The sequence below is a fragment of the Oncorhynchus gorbuscha genome, linkage group LG09 (genome assembly GCF_021184085.1).
Source record: "Oncorhynchus gorbuscha isolate QuinsamMale2020 ecotype Even-year linkage group LG09, OgorEven_v1.0, whole genome shotgun sequence".
NCBI lineage: Eukaryota > Metazoa > Chordata > Actinopteri > Salmoniformes > Salmonidae > Oncorhynchus > Oncorhynchus gorbuscha.
Window position 1 is genome coordinate 47,320,699 of NC_060181.1, and position 21,390 is coordinate 47,342,088.

At 39.0% G+C, this 21,390-nt stretch overlaps 1 protein-coding gene across 1 annotated transcript in view; it reads left to right on the forward strand.

Annotated features, from left to right (window-relative positions):
* Positions 1-20,541, forward strand: part of LOC124043719 (E3 ubiquitin-protein ligase MYCBP2-like) — a 320,564-nt gene extending 300,023 nt beyond the window's left edge. The window contains 5 exon segments of the mRNA XM_046362606.1: positions 554-661; positions 7,531-7,740; positions 10,212-10,319; positions 10,623-10,788; positions 19,139-20,541. Of these exon segments, the coding sequence (XP_046218562.1) occupies positions 554-661; positions 7,531-7,740; positions 10,212-10,319; positions 10,623-10,788; positions 19,139-19,254 (708 nt within the window). The 3' untranslated portion in view covers positions 19,255-20,541.
* The last annotated feature ends 849 nt before the right edge of the window (positions 20,542-21,390 follow it).

The window sequence follows — 21,390 nt, forward strand, 5'->3', positions numbered from 1 at the left end:
TGGGCGTCTCACAGTACGAATATTGCAATTTATTGCCCTGGCCACATCTGCAGTCCTCATGCCTCCTTGCAGCATGCCTACACAGATTAGCAGGGACCCTGGACATCTTTCTTTTGGTGTTTTTCAGAGTCAGTAGAAATTGCCTCTTTCGTGTCCTACGTTTTTATAACTGTGACCTTAATTGCCTACTGTCTGTAAGCTGTTAGTGTCTTAACGACCGTTCCACATATGCATGTTTATGGTTCATTGAACAAGCATGGGAAACAGTGTATAAACTCTTTACAATGAAGATCTGTGAAGTTATTTGGATTTTTACTAATTATCTTTGCAAGACAGGGTACTGAAAATGGGACGTATCTTTTTATATTAAAAAAATGTTATGTTTTACCTCCCTGGAGTTCCAGATAGGTAGGATTTGAACTTGTGGGACAATTCTATTGGTTTTGTTGTTTGAAAAAAAAAATGAACCAAGGATTCTTGTTTACCTTTATGCCAAAGATGTGTTCAGATTCAAGGTCAGGTTCTATGTGTGTGATTCTGTTTTGTTCCTCAGCTGGACTGCAGTCACGTGTTCCATCTCCAGTGTACCCGTCGTGTTCTGGACAACCGCTGGCTCGGACCCAGGATCACTTTTGGCTTCATGTCCTGCCCAATCTGCAAGGTACTATTCACCTTATGTAGCCCCGCCCTCTCGGCCTGAACCATTTCAAATGTGGTCGTCCTACAACTTCCGGCCCATTGACACACAAGCAAAACCATGGTTAAATATTAAATAAATGTGTCATTATCATGTAGTATAAGCACTCTGAAGCCGACACTAGCATATTCAGCATTCCTGAAGACCTAAAATGGCAGGTTAGCTAGCTAGCTTATTAGGCTGTATCAAATGGTCGTTATCCGTACAGGCTGTATTACCTTTTAATTGAAGATCAATGCTTGAAAGGGCAAATGTTGTTAGACAGAATACCAATGACAAAAGACAGAAACAGTGCTGAAATGTTTTGATGTAGATAACATTAAGATATTTGCAGTCGGTTGTGCCCAATGATTTGTATATACACTAGATGACTGCCACTGTGCCTCCATCTTGGAAGCTATAGAAATCCATTTATTAATCTATACATTCATTTTTGGACACATTTATTCTATTACAGACACTTTGAGCCGTTATATTATGTGGGCAAAAAATGTAAATGTAAAAATATATTTTTAAAATCCTTAAGGAATATATATTGGCACTCCCCAGTAGGAGCTGTCCTCCATAGGAATGAATGGAAATCTACACTGCATCAAAAAAATACCTAGATTATTTTGTCCTTGAAACACTTCATTGACATAGTGTAGAATTCCATTCATTCCTATGGAGAACAGCTCCTACTGGGGAGTGCCAATATGGCTGACCAGTTGCTTCAAACCCAATGCATAGCATCAGCAATCCAAAGTTTATATACATCATTGGTTGTGCCACAAAGGTAAATAGCTAACCTGCCATTTTGAATCTATGGGAATGCTAATGATGCTAATAATAATACATTTCATTTGTATGGTGCTAAGGTTATCTAAAAACTCTACTCAGAAAAAAAATACAATTTAAAAACAACTTACATTTAGAATCAAAGCAGGTAAAAAGGATGTAGAAGTGGGTTTTATGGCTGTTTTAAAAATGTCTTAGTTGTTTCAGGGAGAGCATTCCATAGGTGAGAGGCAAGTGAGCTGAAGACTCGGTCCTCCATAGTTCAGAGATATGTCTTGGGGACTTGAAGCAGTAGGGAGTAGTTAGAGCAGAGAGTGCGAGGAGACACGCTGATTGAGATGAGGTCACTGATGTATTTGTATTTATTATGGCTCCTCATTAGCTGCTGTCCAGCAGCTTCTCTTCCTGGGGTCCAGCAAAATTAAGGCTGTTGTGAATGTATTTTAATGTTTAAAATAATGTATAACAGATTGCACAGCATAGTCTTCTCTCAGGCCAGCCACTACTCTACTACCACATACAGTATCTACAACATAAAATACATGTGTGTATAGTGCGTGTGTTATCGTGTGTTCACATGCATGTGTCTGTGCCTATGTTTGTTGCTTCACAGTCCCCACTGTTCAATAAGATGTATTTGTGTCTTCTTTTCTTAAATCAAATTCTACTGTTTGCATGAGTTACTTGATGTGGATTGAGTTCCATGTAGTCATGGCTCTATGTTGTACTGTTTGCCTCCCATAGTCAGTTCTGGACTGTCTTGTGGGGGATATATACATGGATGTCTGAGCTGTGTGCCAGTATTTCAAACAGACAGCGTAGTGATGAAGTCAATCTCTCCTCCACTTTTTGCCAGGAGAGATTGACATGCATATTATTAATATTAGCTCTCTGTGTACATCCAAGGGCCAGCCGTACTGCCCTGTTCTGAGCCATTTGCAATCTCTTTGTAAAAAAATTAATCTCCTTGTACCATCTGACCACATGACTGAACAGTAGTCCAGGTGTGACAAAACTAGGGCCTGTAGGACCAGCCTTGCTGATAGTGCTGTTAAGAAGGTAGAGCAGCGCTTTATCATGGACATACTTCTCCCCATCTTAGCTACTGTTGTATCAATATGTTTTGACCATAGCAGTTTACATTCCAGGGTTACTCCAAGCAGTTTTAGTCACCTCAATTTGTATAATTTCAACATTATTCATTACAAGATTTAGTTGAGGTTTAGGATTTAGTGAATGTTTTGTCCCAGATACAATGCTTTTAGTTTTACAAATATTTAGGACTACGATTCCTTGCCAACCATTCTGAAACAAACTGCAGCTATTTCAGTCGCTTTAGTAGCTGACGTCTATAGTGTTGTCATTTGCATACATACACAAGCCAGTGGCATGTCATTAGTAAAGATTGAAAAAAGTAAGGGGCCTCGACAGCTGCCCTGGGAATTCCTAATTCTACCTGGATTAAAGAACAGCCTCTGTGTTCTGTTATCTGTTAGACAGGTAACTCTTTATCCAAAATATAGCAGGGCGTGTAAAGCCATAACACATACGTTTTTCCAGAAGCAGACTATAATGGATAATGTCAAAAGACGCACTGAAGTCTAAAAAATATCCACCACAATAATTCTTATCAATTTCTCTCAGACAATCATACACTGCCTTACTTGTTGAATGTTCTTTCCTATAATAAGCGTGCTGAAAGTCTGTCAATTTGTTTATTGTAAAATAGCATTGTCTCAACAAACACAATTTTTTCAACAATGTTTCTAATGTTTCTAACGGTTGGTAACAGGCTGATTGGTCAGCTATTTGAGCCAGTAAAGGGGGCTTTACTATTCTTAGGTAGGGGAGTTTGCCTTTTTAACAAAAATGTAATTTAAGGTGCTCCCAAGCTTTTTACTGTCATTCTTGTCATTTATCTTTGTTTCATAGTGTAGTTTCTACTTTTTATTCAGTTGAGTCACATGATTTCTCAATTTGAAATATGTTCGGTTGTTGGTTGTGCAGCCAGACTTATTTGCCATTTCTTTTGCCTCATCCCGCTCAACTATACCATTTTTTAATAATTCATGAATCCACAGGGATTTTTTTTATTTTATTACAATTACAATAATGGGTGAATGCCTATTAGTAACTGGGATAAGCAATTTCATAAATGTATCAAGTGCAGCGTCTGATTGCGTCTCATTACACACCATGGACCAAAAAATATCCTTTACATCAGCAGCATAGGAATCAATACAAAACATATTGTATGACCTCTTATACGCTATATTAGGCCCAGCATTTGGAACTATGGTTTTACTAGATACAGTTGAAGTCGGAAGTTTACATACACCTTAGCCAAATACATTTAAACTCAGTTTTTCACAATTCCTGACATTTAATAATAGCTAAAATTCCCTGTCTTGGGTTAGTTATGATCACCACTTTATTTTAAGAATGTGAAATATCAGAATAATAGTAGAGGGAATTATTTATTTCATCACATTCCCAGTGCGTTAGAAGTTTACATACACTCAATTAGTATTTGGTAGCATTGCCTTTAAATTGTTTAACTTGGGTCAAATGTTTCGAGTAGCCTTCCACAAGCTTCCCACAATAAGTTGGGTGAATTTTGGCCCATTCCTCCTGACAGAGCTGGTGTAACTGAGTCAGGTTTGTAGGTCTCCTTGCTTGCACACACCTTTTCAGTTCTGCCCACACATTTCTATAGCATTGAGGTCAAGGTTTTGTGATGGCCCTCCAATACCTTGACTTTGTTGTCATTAAGGCATTTTGCCACAACTTTGGAAGTATGTTTGGGTCATTGTCCATTCGGAAGACCCATTTGCGACCAAGCTTTAACTTCCTGACTGATGTCTTGAGATGTTGCTTCAATATATCCACATAATTCTCCTACCTCATGATGCCATTTATTTTGTGAAGTGCACCAGTCCCTCCTGCAGCACAGCACCCCCCACAACATGATGCTGCCACCCCCGTGCTTCACGGTTGGGATGGTGTTCTTTGGCTTGCAAGCCTCGCCCTCCAAACATAACAATGGTGATTATGGCCAAACATTTCTATTTTTTGTTTCATCAGACGAGAGAATATTACTCCAAAAAGTATGATCTTTGTCCACATGTGCAGTTGTAAACCGTAGTGTCTTTTTTATGGTGGTTTTGGAGCAGTGGCTTCTTCGTTGCTGAGCGGCCTTTCAGGTTATGTCGATATAGAACTCATTTTACTGTGGATATAGATACTTTTGTACCGGTTTCCTCCAGGTCCTTTGCTGCTGTTCTGGGATGGATTTGCACTTTTCGCACCAAAGTACATTCATCTCTAGGAGACAGAACGCGTCTCCTTCCTGAGTGGTATGATGGCTGCGTGGTCCCATGGTGTTTATACTTGTGTACTATTGTTTGTACAGATGAACATGGTACCTTCAGGCGTTTGGAAATGACTCCCAAGGATGATCCAGACTTGTGGAGGTCTACAATTCTTTTTCTGAGGTATTGGCTGATTTCTTTTGATTTTCCCATGATGTCAAGCAAAGAGGCACTGAGTTTGAAGGTAGGCATTGAAATACATACACAGATACACCTCCAAATTATGTCAATTAGCCTATCAGAAGCTTCTAAAGCCATGACATAATTGTCTGGAATTTTCCAAGCTGTTTAAAGGCACTTAGTGTATGTAACTTCTGACTCACTGTGAAATATTCTGTCTGTAAACAATTGTTGGAAAAAGTATGTGTCATGCACAAAGTAGATGTCCAGGCTGACTTGCCAAAATGTGTTGAGTGTTGAAAAATGAGTTTGAACCTGAGTTTGAACCTGTAACCATATTACTTAAACAGTATTTAACATGAGATCCTCTCTAAGCTTTACAGGCATGGGGCTCTGAATATAAATGGTCACACCTCCACATTTGGCTTTTCTGTTGGTCTTATAACCATGTATTTTTTCCACTGTTCTTTGCTCGCTTTGAGGACAATACAGTGCCACCGACACATGTAGTTGTTCCTTTTGTCCAGGTGGGAAATGGCAGTGTAGAGTGCAATAGAGTATGTGTCATCTGTGGGTCTGTTGGGGCGGTATGCAAATTAGAGTTTGTCTAGGGTTTCTGGGGTGATGGTGTTAAAGTGAGCTATGACAAGCATTTCATGGCTACAGATGTGAGTGCTACTGGCCGATAGTCATTTAGCAAAGTTACGTCGGAGTTCTAGGGCACGGGACTATGGTGGTCTGCTTGAAACATATGGGTATTACAAACTGAGTCAGGGAGAGGTTGAAAATGTCAGGGAAGACACTTGTTAGCGAATTATCTTAAGCTTTCTTATAAGCTTCCGGGTTAGAATCCTGTTCATGGAAATCGGCGGCTCTACCCTTTATTCCAGTACGGCTGTTGCCTGTAGGCCATGGCTTCTGGTTGGGATATCTACGTACAGTCATTGTGGGGACGACATCGTCAATGCACTTATTGATGAAACCGATGACTGATGTGGTACACACCTCAATGCCATCGGATGAATCACAGAACATATTCCAGTTTGTACTGGCAAAACAGTCCTGTAGCGTAGCATCCGCATCATCTGACCACTTCCGTATTGAGCGAGTCACCTGTATATCCTGCTTTAGTTTTTGCTTGCAAGCCAGAATCAGGAGGGTAGAATTATGGTCAGATTTGCTAAATGGAGGGCAAAGGAGAGCTTTGTATGCATCTCTGTGTGTGGAGTAAAGGTGGTATAGAGTTTTTTTCCTCTGGTTACACATGACATGCTGGTAGAAATGAGTTAAAACAGATATAAATGTGCCTGCGTTAAAGTCCCCGGCCAGTAAGAGTGCCGCTTATGGATGAGCATTTTCTTGTTTCCTTATGGCCTTATACAGCTCGTTGAGTGCAGTCTTCGTACCAGCATCGGTTTGTTGTGGTACACAGGAGGGTAGAATAATATAGATGAGAACTGTCTTGGTAGCTAGTGTGGTCTACATCTTATCATGAGGTATTCTACCTCAGGCAAGCAATAACTTGAGACTTCTTTTATATTAGACATCGCACACCAGCTGTTATTGACAAATAGACACACACCCCGCCCTCGTCTTAGCTGCTCTGTCCTGCAAATGCACGGAAAACCCAGCCAGCTCTATATTATCCGTGTCGGGTAATCTTATCCCTTGACAGGGATTTGGGCCTGGTCTCCGAATTGCATTATATCCTTCGCGACAGACTCTTTGTCCATTTTTATTTTATTTATTTTTAATTTTTTTACTAGGCAAGTCAGTTAAGAACACATTCTTATTTTCAATGACGGCCTAGGAACAGTGGGTTAACTGCCTGTTCAGGGGCAGAACGACACCTTGTCAGCTCGGGGATTCGAACTTGCAACCTTTCGATTACTAGTCCAACGCTCTAACCACTAGGCTACCCTGCCGCCCCAAGGTGAGTGAGGTGAGTAATCGCTGTTTTGATGTCCAGAAGCTGTTTTCGGTCATAAGAGACGGTAGCAACAACTTTGTGTACATAATAAGTTACAAACAATGTGGAAAAAACGAACAAAATGGCACAGTTGGTTAGAAGCCCGTAAAACTGCAGCCATCCCCTCCGGCGCCATTATCATGCACTTCTGATTCATTGAAATAGAAGTCCTCATCCAAAATGAGGTTAATAATCGCTGTTTTGATGTCCAGAAGCTTTTTGGTCATATGAAACAATGTCCGAAACATTATGTACAAAAAAAGTTAGGACCAGGCCCCCCCTGGTTAGGACAGTGGCCATCCCTCCTGGGGCCATTCTCGAATCCAACCCACTGCCCTTCTGACTCGCAGTCCTCTTACCTTTACGGTCTACTCTTCACTGTCCTATCTGGTCAATAAAACAAAACTAAAAATACATTGTTGTGTAGAGTTGAAGACTTGAGTTCTCAAATTTGCTAATTGACCTTACAAAGATTCATAACTTCAATTTAACAACTCTGGCTCTGTTTGTTTGAACTAACATTTTGTTAAGGAGCGAAAATTGACTCATACTCCAAGACTTGAGACTTGACTGGACTGTTGCCTTTTTCCTCCCAGAACAAGATCAACCACTCGGTCATCAAGGACCTGCTGGACCCTATCAAGGAGCTGTTTGAGGACGTACGGAGGAAAGCTCTGATGAGAATGGAGTACGAGGGTCTGCACAAGAGCGAGGCCATCACCACGCCCGGTGCCCGCTTCCACAATGATCCGGCCGGCTTCGCAATGAACCGATACGCCTACTACGTCTGCTACAAGTGCAAGAAGGTAGGCAGAATTCGGTTTCATAATAGAATGGATCTATCCCTTAAAGGGCTAGTTCACTTTTTTAAGTTCAAATTATTTATATATTTAGTGTTGTCAATTTTGGAAAAATAACCTTAAACTTCAAAATAAGTAATAATATCTTTATCCCCTAGTGTCTGTCTGCGCCCCCCGCGGTAATCTAATTAGCATAATAAAAACATCCCCATTGGTTTAAAAATAATAATACATTTGCATGGGCAATGGCAGCCTCCCCATCTGCGGTCCTCATAAGGGACTTCAGCTCAGTGTACCTCGACTGTGAAAAATTGGCAAAGATTGTGTTGATTATCCCTGTTTCCAGTGTGTCCGCCAAGACTGCCTTCTTGAGGACAAAGTAACAAAGCTGCTCCAAGGGCCAACAGCAGCGGCTCACTTTGAAAAAGCCAAGGTCCGCCACAAACTCAAGTAATTTAGAGGCATAATTATTATGTTCATCAGGTCCAGTCCTAGCAGTTCTGCTGCCGCCCTGGGCAAGATCAACATATGCAGCCCCTATGTCATGTATAGTTTAAATATTTGGAATGGATTGATAGACTAGAGTAAAGTAATGATGTATATCATATTATTCAGTAGCACTTGGAAATGAAACCATCGTTGCCAACTATTCACAACTATAACCTTAACCTAATTCTTCTAACCTGCTACGAAAAGTCAAATCTGACGTTAATTTGACATAAGCTTGGATCCCATTTAGCCATGACCGGCCAGCCATAATTTGTTATTTATTAGGACTAATTAGAATGTTCATGCCTAGGCTGAATTAAATTAGAGAGGCCTAGATTTGTATTTGAAAACAGCTGTGTTTTATTTATTTATTAAAATGTTCATACAATAGGACATGTTGTTCGCAAAATTATATGATACAAATATTATATTTTTAAGTTTTATACTGTGTAGGTCAAATCAAATGTATTCATATAGCCCTTCGTACATCAACTGGTATCTCAAAGTACTGTACAGAAACAAGGTGACTTGTTCTAAATGATAAATGTATTTTTGTTTTTTTTATCATATTAATTTATGATTTATAGCAGGGATGAAGAGGCGCAATGTTTTGTTTTTCAATAAAACGCTCATTTCTATTCTGTTAAGATGAATAACAAAGTAAATGTGAGCACTGTGGGTCAAATCAATGTTTATTTGTCACGTGCTCCAAATACAACAGGTGTAGGTAGACCTTACTGTGAAATGTTTACTCACAGGCTCTAACCAATATTGCAAAAAAGGTATTAGGTGAACAATAGGTAAGTAAAGAAATAAAAGAACAGTAAAAAGACAGGCTCTATACAGTAGCGAGGCTACATACAGACACCGGTTAGTCACGCTGATTGAGGTAGTATGTAGATATGGTTAAGGTGACTATGCATCTATGATGAACAGAGAGTAGCAGTAGCGTAAAAGAGGGGTTGATGGATGGCAGGACACAATGCAGATAGCCCGGTTAGCTAATGTGCGGGAGCACTGGTTAGTCGGGCCAATTGAGGCAGTATGTACATGTAGATATGGTTAAAGTGACTGCATATATGATAAACAGTGTAGCTGCAGCGTAAAAAGAGGGATTTGGTTGGGGGGGTGGCACACAATGCAAATAGTCCACGTAGCCATTTTATTTGGGGTGGACGCCCTAATGCTTTACCTACCCAATGCATATGGATGTCCAGTAAAAAAAAAATAAGTAATTTCCTGATCTTTCTTATATATCTCAGATGTAGGACAGACACTTCTAAAACAAAATGTATTTTGATGTATTTTTGGATAATCTGTTTTTCCATGTATGAGTATTTTCTGAATCATATATCACTTGGCTTTGGGATGGTTAAAAGGCCAGTGCCAGAGGACCTGAGGGACCTACTGGGTACATAACTCAAAAGCATACAGTAAATTCAAAAAGTACCAGACCCCTAGACTTTTCCACATTTTTGTTATGTTACAGCCTTATTGTAAAATGGATTTTTCTCATCAATCTACACATAGTATCCCATAACGAAAAAACAAACGTTAGCAAATGTATAAAAAGTAAAGATACCTCGTTGACATAAGTATTCAGACAAAGCAACAAAAAAAAGTTTTTGTTTGTCATTATGGAGTATTGTGTGTAGATTGAATACTTTCCGAACGCACTGTATTTCTTCTATACGCTAATAGCAGGCCAAATTCAATGTTTCAGCAAGTTTTTTTTATTTTTTTATTTTGGCAATACCTAAAGGGGTCCTAAAATTCCATATCAAATTGCCAAATGATCCTTCGTCTGACCATCTTAAAACAATTCCATATGTTAGTTTAGGCATAAACTCTTAAGGATTAACTTGTGAGAATACAGTAGCAGCAGGCATATATTTCCCCTACATGGAATATATTTCGCAGAGGTCCTTCAGTAAGTTTCGCTTGTCTCTAACTACTTTTAACTGACCCATTCCCTTCCTCTGTTGCAGGCGTACTTTGGTGGAGAGGCGCGCTGTGACGCGGAGGCAGGACAGGGAGATGACTACGACCCCAGCGAGCTGATATGTGGAGCATGCTCAGATGTGTCCAGGGCACAGGTGGGTGGAGGAAAAGGTCCAGCGAAGGCCTTAGGGCATTGACTCCATTGGGCTGTGTAACCAATACATTGCTGAATACTTGGTAGTATCCAAGTTTGTATAGTGGGACACATCTTGACACTTTAACTCCTGACACTATCACTTAAAATTAAGACATTATTTTTCAAATAATATGATTTATTGTCCATTTCAATATAAATTAATTTTGTAACCTCAGCAATACATTTTAAATACTAAATACACAAAATCATTAAATTTTTATACAATTGACACACTATATATACATCCATGTTCTGTCTGCAGATGTGTTCCAAGCACGGGACAGACTTTCTGGAGTACAAATGCCGTTACTGCTGCTCGGTGGCTGTTTTCTTCTGCTTCGGCACCACTCACTTCTGTAACGCCTGCCATGATGACTTCCAGAAGATGACCAGTGTGCCCAAGGAGGAGCTGCCTCACTGTCCTGCAGGTACTGACTTACCGTGCAAAATGCATCATCATAACATACGTTTTTGCTCTGTAAGGAAAGTGCTCCATCTTAACTTGACTGCTGATATGCATACTTCTTCGGGATTGTATTTAAAAGTAAACAAAATTAACTAAATACTGAACAAAACACTGAAAGATTGCTTATTCCTTTAAGCCCTTAGCTCCTTTAAGGAGCATATCAAGCCGTTGTCAAATGGCCTCCATTTCACTCGGTACGGGGCAAGTTTTAGTTGTTGCCACAGTTGAAGCACCAGGTATGCAACCAGACAACCGGACCAATACCCTATTTATCTATTCGGTTATATACTTACAAGTTATTTATAACCAGGAACGTTGATTTAGCGCCTATTTACGATAGTATCTTCTGGCAGGGGAGCTTTGTTAAGAGCCTCAACACTTGCTCTAAACGTAAACATGCATCCCTCTAAACGTTAACATACATCGCTTGCGGTACGGTTTTGGAAACACTGATCTTTCGTATCAGTGAGAATGATTTTAAAAACAAAAGGTTAAGCGGCGACTACCAGTGCTAATTAGCTATCTGCGTCCGAACACCTGTGTGTAAACGGTCCCCACACCTAATGCGTGTTGTCACTGAAAAATACTGTCTGCTGCAACTTTGTTAATACCACTTAAAACCAGGCAGGATGGCGTCCTGAACACAACGGTGCAAAATCACCTCAAGATAAATACGTAATATTCAATATCAGTAAGTTAGACCAAATTTTAGCACTTCCTTCCAGACTCACATTAAGCATCTCCAATCCAAAATTAAATCTAGAATCAGCTTCCTATTTCACAACACAACATCCTTCATTCATCCTTGACTTCGGTGATGTCATTTACAAAATAGCCTCCAACACTCTACTCAGCAAATTGGATGCAGTCTATCACAGTGCCATCCGTTTTGACACCAAAGCCCCATATACTTCCCACCACTGCGACCTGTATGCTCTCGTTGGTTTGCCCTCGCTTCATATTTGTCGCCAAGCCCACTGGCTCCAGGTCATCTGTAAGTATTTGCTAGGTAAAGCCCCGCCTTATCTCAGCTCACTGGTCACCATAGCAGCACACACCCGTAGCATGCGCTCCTGCAGGTATATTTCACTGGTCACCCCGAAAGCCAACTCCTCCTTTGGCCACCTTTCCTTCCAGTTCTCTGCTCCCCATGACTGGAACTAATTGCAAAAATCACTAAAGCTGGAGTCTTATATCTCCCTCGCTAACTTTAAGCACCAGCTATCAGAACAGCTTACAGATCATTGCACCTGTACACAGCCCATCCAACCAACTACCTACCTCATCCCCATATTGTTATTTATTTTTTTGCTCCTTTGCACCCCAGTATCTCTACTTGCACACATCTTCTGCACATCTATCATTCATGTTTAATTGCTAAATTGTAATTATTTTGCCACTATGGCCTATTTATTGGCTTACCTCCCTAATCTTACTACATTTGCACACACTGTATATTGACTTTTCTATTGTGTTATTGACTGTACATTTGTTTATCCCATGTGTAACTGTGTTTGTGTCGCACTGCTTGCTTTATCTTGGCCAGGTGTAAATGAGAACTTGTTCTCAACTGGCCTACCTGGTTAAATAAAGGTGAAAAAATATATACACATATATACTCGGGGTTAATTACATTCAATCTGAATAATAACACAAAACAAATCATAAGGCTAGAGAAATGTATTGACAAATATAACGAAAACAAGCTACACTCAAACATGACGGAGAGTAAACGTGGAGAATCAATATCGAAAAAGAAACGCGACTCTTCCGCGGATACAAACTATTTATTTTTCACCACTGGGACTGGTAAGTGTGGGAAGTGATCTGTTAAAGTCGATAAATGACAAGCCTGGCATACTTGAATTAGTCAGTACGGATATAAAGGATTTGAAGGTGAGCCTTGAAATGAGTGACGAAAGAGCTCCGTTAATAGAGAAAGAAACTAAGCTAAAAAGGGACAGTCAGTAAGATAGAAACGGATGTTAATGAACTTAAAAATAACATAATTCTGAGAGAAGCCTTACTAGACATAGACTAGATCTATGAGAGAAAATCTGGTACTTACTGGTATCCGAGAGAGAGGAGAAGTTCCCGAAAACGTAGTGAAGGAATTCTTTCTTACAGTGCTTCAAATCCCACTCGATGCTGTCGATCAACTCAAACATATACACTGTTTTGGACAGTGGACAGAGATATGAGCGTCCAATTGTCCAAAAACACAGCAAATAGAAGACACAGTATGTGTATATGTGTGGATGTATTGTGGTGGTGTGGTGTGTTTTTTGGTGTTTGGAAAAGTGTGGCGTTGAGTGAGAAAGGAAATGGTTGCATATCCCAGAACCAATGTATGTCTGTGAGCAAGGGTTGGAAGAGAGCTTTGCATTTTGTACAGATGAGGGATATACATTTTAAAATAAATTATACATCTAATGTATTTATTTATTGTCTTGTCATAATGGATCAGTCCACAACCTTTTACCCTAGACACCCACCTGAATGACCCATACACTGAAGAGAAGACCCTATCTGTTTTATGGGCCTGCTGTAAGCTGCCTGTATGCAGCCGAAACGGAAAGATAAATGCCGTCAGAGACCTACTAGAGCAGTACCGCCCCTCAATTTTCTGAGCCTGCCTGGCAGGGTTGGTCCGACTAAGCAAGGGCCCCCTGATGGGTGAGCATAATATACAAGGAAATTCTCAAAGCTACTAATGAGAACATTGACGACCTTGTACCCAGCCGGTGTAGATTCCGATAGGGTATCCCCACCCAGGTTGTGGCAGTGCTGGCAACACAGGCTGTCATAACCCATGGGGAGGGGGGTCACACTCGGACAATCAGAGATGTGACATACTATTGTGGCCCTTGTGGCACAAAATCAAAGGTCTGACTGCACAGAGATGCTTGGGGAAATGGTCACAACTTGGGACCAGCGTGTGTGTGTTTCAGGGGAACGGGTTGGATCTGATCTCCATCACCTATGACTTGACAATGGTTAATCAACCTCACATTTTTGCCAGCTGTAACTATATGCATTCATAGATCAGGTCCTTTCTTGAGTTGGGCTCTGGGATATAACAACTGTTGAGCATCTGAGTTTATGGTGTGTGTGAGTAAGTGTGTGTGTTTTTCCACATCTGTTGCAAGAGACAATATAGGAGGAATCACAATAAAATAATTGCTTGACAAAAATGTAATGTAATGCAAAGGCAATCCTGGTAAAAGGTAGCAATCCTTTGCACAAACCGCCAACATTATTACGCATATTAATTGTAAATTAAGATACGTAGGATATTTGAATATATATATACATATATTTTATAGCAATATATAAAACAAATTGAGGTGAAAGCATTGGAAATCATTTTAGCTGTTGATCTGTTCTGTGGGTGGCACTGTGTGCTCTTTTCAAAGGATGGGTCCTGGCCTTTCGGGTGGCTAGGGATGACAGCCCAACTTGGGAGGGGCTTTGACGGGTGGAGTAGTGGAGAACAATTGGAGGCTTACTTAGTAGCAATGCAGATATCATGGTACAGCTATATGGGCACTCAATCACTATGGATTTTTTTATGGTAAATTTACAAACATATATTATGATGAATAGATATGAAACTTGTATCTCATTATGGTAAGTGGTGCAAAGTATAGCCAGTTATAATTGTAATGGCATAGCAGATAATAAGAAAATTACAATATTTACCTTGCTCAAAGAGAAGGAATATAATATCTATTGTTTACAGGAAACTCATTCAACAATTTTAGATGAAGGTGAGTGGAAAATAGACTGGGGGGGGTGAAATATACTTCATTCATGGGCAAAGAAACTCAAAAGGCTTATTATTATATTAATTAACAGTCATTTTGATCCGAATGTGCAAATTGTCCAAACAGATACTTAAGGTAAATGGATTGTTTTAAATATGTTATTGGACCATAAACAGATATGGCTCAATAACCTTTACGGACCAAATAATGATGATCCACACTTTGAAAATATATATATGTCACAAGAATTTTCAATCCCAATGATAACTGACAATCAATGGCTCTGACCAATCCCCGAGATCTGTAAGACCACAGATACTTCCACACAAACAGTAGATATCCTACGCACATACTTCCACACAAACAGTAGGTATCCTATGCACATACTTCCACACAAACAGTAGGTATCCTACGCACATACTTCCACACAAACAGTAGGTATGCTACGCACATACTTCCACACAAACAGTAGGTATCCTACGCACATACTTCCACACAAACAGTAGGTATGCTACGCACATACTTCCACACAAACAGTAGGTATCCTACGCACATACTTCCACACAAACAGTAGGTATCCTACGCACATACTTCCACACAAACTGTAGGTGAGTTTTATCTATAGTTCTCACCACTGTGGATCACTATCCAGCCGACAGTTCCATTCCCCCGAGATTAGGGAAACCTTGAGAAATACTCCCTATGCTCTCATAGGTTCCTCTGAGGCCTAGCCAGGTCGGTTCAAACACAGTTTTAATTGTTCTTTGGAATTTTCCTTCAGCCCCCACATACATGTTCAAATCCTGAGCTACGCCTTGCTCAGACAGTCTGTGTTTTTCCACTATACAGATACATTGTTTAACCTAAATCTGATTTAAACAACACACATCAGCAGATTATAATGTTATGAATCTAATCAATTTCATACAGTTATAAGGTTTCAGTGGAATTATTTTATCATTATCTTTCAACATATGCATTATTTTATCAATATAATAAATGATCAACCCTGTAAGCAATATAAAAATCTATTATTATGGTTGGAGATGATAATACTGTTTTAAATACCTCAATGAACAGTAGAGGAAATCACAATACAAACTATCACCCTCGTGCCCTTAAGACAATCATGAATGTCATGGATATATTGGAACTAGTTGATATATGGAGGCTTAAATATCCTGACCTAGTGAGATATACATGGCGAAGGCTCAATCAAGCTAGTCGTCTTGACTTGTTTCTCATGTCATTCTCATTGGCACCAAAAGTGAAAAAAAGTGTTGATAGGGAATAGAATGTGGTAGGACCATCAGATAATGGGCATATACATTACTTTTACTGAATTTCCACGTGGGCGAGGATATTGGACATTTAATCAAAGGATGATAATTTGTTTTTAACTAGGACAGAAGAATTTATAACTTAATTTTTCCAACATAACATAGTTACAGCAAATCTGCTTATTGTATGGGACACTTTTTAAATATGCCTTTAGAGGTCATGCAATTCAGTACTTATCTCTATAACCAAAGTAATTTAGGTCAATGGAGTCCATACTAACAAAGGAAATAGGTCTAACAGAACAGATGTATAGCAGTAAAAACTGTACCATAGAGGCACAGAATAATTCAGTGGAAAAACAAAAAGGAGTGAGCTAAGCATATGTTTTTGTTTCTGTCTCCTCCAGCTCCTCTAACCAAAGCTAATTTTTCTATGAATAATGTAAAATGAACAGCCATTACAGAAGACTCAAGTGAAGGTGAATTTGCAGAAGAAGAACATCTTGATGCAATTAAAGCCTTTATGTCCGGGAAAACTCCAGGCTTGGATGGTATACCAGTTGAGGTATACCAAACTATGTTTGATATACTCAAGAGGGCCGTTATTAGCATGTTTTAACGACTCCTATGTAAATAGTAGATTATCGGACACTCAACAAGGTCTGATTTCATTATTACTGAAACGGGATACAAGTGATAAATATAAAGGTACAGTCCTTTTTTTTTTTTTTGAGGCCCCTTACACTTCAGTGTTGTGATGCTAAAATTCTAGCTAAATGTATAGTGCATATAATTAAAAAGCTATTATCCGACAATATTAATTCTAATCAGAAAATGTTTTTTACATGGACAATACATTGGAGATAATATAAGGCTAGTACTGGAAACAATGGAACATATTTCAAAAATCTGGAATCCAGGCCTGCTATTCATAGTGGACTTTGAAATGACTTTTCATAAAGTACGACTGGAATTTATATATAAATGCCTGGAACATTTCAATTTTGGAGAATATCTTATAAAATGGGTTAAAATGATGTATAGTAACCCTGGGTGTAACATTGTAAATAATTTCTACTTCTCAAAAAGTGTTAAACTCTCATGAGTAGTAAAACAAGGTTGTCCACTATCGGCATATCTATTTATTATGGCCATTGGAATGTTAGATATCAAAATCAGATCCAACAATAATATCATGGGATTAGAAATACAGGGCTTAAAAACAAATGTGTCATTGCTGATGATTGATGTTCATGTTCATCTTTTAAATCCACAACACGGATCCCTCCATAGCCTCTTAGATGATCTTGATTACAACCAAATTATGATAAGTGTACTATATTAGTTATTGGATCACTGAAAAATACTACTTTTACTTTACCATGTAGATGGTCTGATGGTGATCAAGTTAGTTTATAAAGCCCTTCTTACATCAGCTGATATCTCAAAGTGCTGTACAGAAACCCAGCCTAAAACCCCAAACAGCAAGCAATGCATGTGTAGAAGCACAGTGGCTAGGAAAAACTCCCTAGAAAGGCCAGAACCTAGGAAGAAACCTAGAGAGGAACCAGGCTATGAGGGGTGGCCAGTCCTCTTCTTGCTGTGTCGGGTGGAGATTATAACAGAACATGGCCAATATGTTCAAATGTTCATAGATGACCAGCAGGGTCAAATAATAATAATCACAGTGGTTGTAGAGGTGCAACAGGTCTGCACCTCAGGAGTAAATGTCAGTTGGCTTTTCATAGCCCATCATTCAGAGTATCTCTACCTCTCCTGCTGTCTCTAGAGAGTTGAAAACAGCAGGTTTGGGACAGGTAGCGCGTCCGGTGAACAGGTCAGGGTTCCATAGCCGCAGGCAGAACAGTTGAAACTGGAGCAGCAGCACGGCCAGGTGGACTGGGGACAGCAAGGAGTTATCAGGCCAGGTAGTGGTGATGTGGATATACTCAGTAACATATCCTGAAATAAATAAATGATCTTACTCCAATACATTTGAATAAAAAATTTGCAAAAATAAAAAAGATCTTGCTACCATGGAAAGGTAAATACATTTATATTTGTGGAAAATCACCCTAATCAACTCTTTAGTCGTATCACAGTTTACTTATTTGCTTATGCTCTTGCCTACATCTAGCGAACCGTTTTTTTTTATTATATGAGAAAAAAATATTACATTTTATTTAGAATGGCAAGCCAGACGAAATTAATCGGGCCTATTGACATAATGAATATGAATTTTATAAAATATTAAAGCAGTAGACCTCTCACTAAAGGCTTCAGTCGTACAAAAGTTACACTTAAATCCGAACTGGTTCTCTAATTAGAAGGAATGTATCACCCTATGTTCAAAAAAGGCCTATTTCCATTTATTCAGATTACATCCTCGCACTTTCAGTTATTTGAAAAGGAAATAATCTCCCAAATATTGCTATTTTTAAAACAAGGCATAGAAAGTTGGTTGCAATTTCAATTTAATCAACGAAAAAAGACCGAACAAATAATACAACAAATATTGTGGTTAAACTCAAATATACTAATTGATAAATAGATTTTTTTTATTTAACCTTTATTTAACTAGGCAAGTCAGTTAAGGACAAATTGTTATTTACAATGACGACATAGGAACAGTGGGTTAACGGCCTTTTTCTGAGGCAGAATGATAGATTTTTACCTTGTCAGCTCGGAGATTTGATCTAGCAACCTTTCGGTTACTGACCCAACGCGCTAACCACTAGACTACCTGCTGTCAAAGATTAAATGGAATCTTCGTAAATTATATCATAAATACGACTAGTAGAGTTATGTCATACATGCTGCTAACTAAAAGATATGGAAATGTCTGCTCTACCCAAAATTACAACCAACTAATTGCGGCATTACCACAAAAATGGAAGAGGAAAGTGGAAGATGGAAAAAGTAAGGAACTTGTCTGTTGGCCCTGCATTAAAGGCCATAGTTGGTTAAACAAAATTAAATTGTGATAAGTAAAAAAGTATACCAGTTTCATTTAAGGACCAAAAAATTATATACAGCCTTGCCATATAGATTGCAAAAAAGTTGGGAAGAGATTTTTGACATACCGATTCCATGGCACATGGTTTATGAATTGATACGCAAATGACGCCAGATTCAAAATAATTTTTCAAGTAAATTATTATACAGAATTCTTAAAACCAACAGAATGACTAAGCTAGAATAAAATGTTTTCCGTCAGATAAAGTATTTCAAGCCAAATTCCTCATTGTTCCCCTTCCATCCCCAGGTCCCAAAGGCAAGCAGTTGGAGGGGACGGAGTGCCCCTTACACGTGGTTCACCCTCCCACCGGCGAGGAGTTTGCCCTGGGCTGTGGAGTTTGCAGGAACGCCCATACCTTCTAAAATCACCCAGTTCTGAAACCCAGAGACCTGTACCGAACACTCGTTCTTCTTCTGTGACTGCAGGCTGTTGGCTGCAGCCGGGGCCCAGCCTGTCAAGTATTTCCTCGTGTTGGCTCTCGTTGTCAGGTGGCCATGGACACTGTTTCAGGTATTTCTAACGTACCCAAGAGTCCCAAGTTGTGCTCTTCGACATACCAATCAAAGTCTTCAAGGCTTTACTACAAAAAGAGCTCTCTGTGGATTCCAGAGGAAACTCCCATGTAAAAAAAAATATTATTAGTATTATTATTTTTTTTAACTTGTGACATGTTTGCATGCGGCCGTTGTAACCCCTCGGCTTCCATAGACGTTGCACACCTCCCCGATCACTGAAGTGTAAAAAAGTATTTAAAAATTGTATATGAAATACATTTTGCTTAGGCAACTGTGGATGGACTTGGATATATAAAAGGAAAAAAATGTGACAGGCCTTATTTCCAGCTTCCTAACTATGAATTCTAAATATTGTTGTATGTAAACAGACTTTTTTTCCCGTAATCCTGTACAGTATTCTCTCCACTGTCGAGTGCATCAGGGGACAACAACAATAAAAGAGGAGAATTCTGATGAGTGGGTGAAAAAGTGTACGATTTATCTAATCTTGTATATAATGATAGTATCCAAAATAGCTGTATTCCGAAGTTGCTACTCTACACTTCAGTTTCGTTTGATATTCTGGGTTATGTTTTGAGCCAGAACTTTTAATGAAGTGCAATACTGAGTGTGCCTCCTATCTTGCAGCAGTTTAACCTATGGAATGTATGTCAATAAAAGCCACTGTACTTTTTTATACAGTGATAAACACAGTCGTGTATTACCCAATTCAAAATGTCAGATCACTTATGTTCTCTGAAAATGCAGCGGATCCCAGCATCTTCAGTGTATGAAGGTTGATTGATGTGAACCCTTTTTTTAGTTCCTCAATTAGACAAATAACGTGGTGGTACAAACTTTTTTTCTGTCATTTGTTTTAAACAACTGAGAAGGTGATTACGGTATAGGCTACCATTGTATTGTAAAGGAGTGCTAACTGAACGTGTTGGGGGCCAGTCTTCTTCACCAAATATAAAAAATAATTGTGATTCTGTAATGCTTCTCCATCATTAGGAGGCAGGCGGGACATATGGGTATGGGGGTTTGAGAGAAAAAACAAACAGCTGCTGTTATAAAAGCTTAATACTTGTGATTCTGTATCTGTGATGGATGGAGTTGAATGGTAATAAACCAGGTTCTCTGTTTCGCAAGGTACATTCAAGCGGACTCCTGTGTGTTTATTTCACCGGGTTATAGTTTTACCACACCAATGCAAGTCATTTCATACAGTATACTGCTGAGACAGTCATCACCACACGTATTTGGAAAGTGAATGCTAGCTAATGTTTTTAATTTGGCTCTTTTTTGTTTTGCCCAATAGTAACTAAATGGTGAATGATGACTGGAGTAATTTTCTTTCGAAGTGAGTAGATAACATGTTTCTGAACACTAACACTACTAAATAAATCCTGATAATGCCATGATTAAGAAAAATCATGAATTAATCATGAATAATGATGAGTGAGAAGGTTACAGAGGCTACAACAAAACATGCTAATCTCTCCTTATTACCAGTAACAGGGGATCTTAGCTTTTGGGGGGATCTTTGTCTCTAACTTTATTTTTCATCGTTATTCACAATTTACTCTCAAGTCCATCATCTAATCTTACAATAAATGTGACTCCAAAATGACAAGACATTATTCCCCATTCAGTTCCTATTGGGCAAAAATATAAGTTGACTGCCTAATATGAAACAAATATCAAATCCAAAATTCTGGAATATAGACAAATTATATATTTTTTGCTTCACTGTCCAAATACATCTGGCGTTGACTGTAATGTAGAGAATATGAATATTATATTATTATTATTATTATTATAATATGAATTGCCAGATATTATTACTATTACTGCGGCACAGTTTTACACAGAAAAGGGCAGTACATCGGACATTCAATGCCAAAGGACTTTTGTGCATGTCATGAAATTGTAATCTGTCTCTCAATTTTTGTCATACTTTGGGCATACAGGAGTCAGTTGTTCCGGCGCCGACTGAGATGG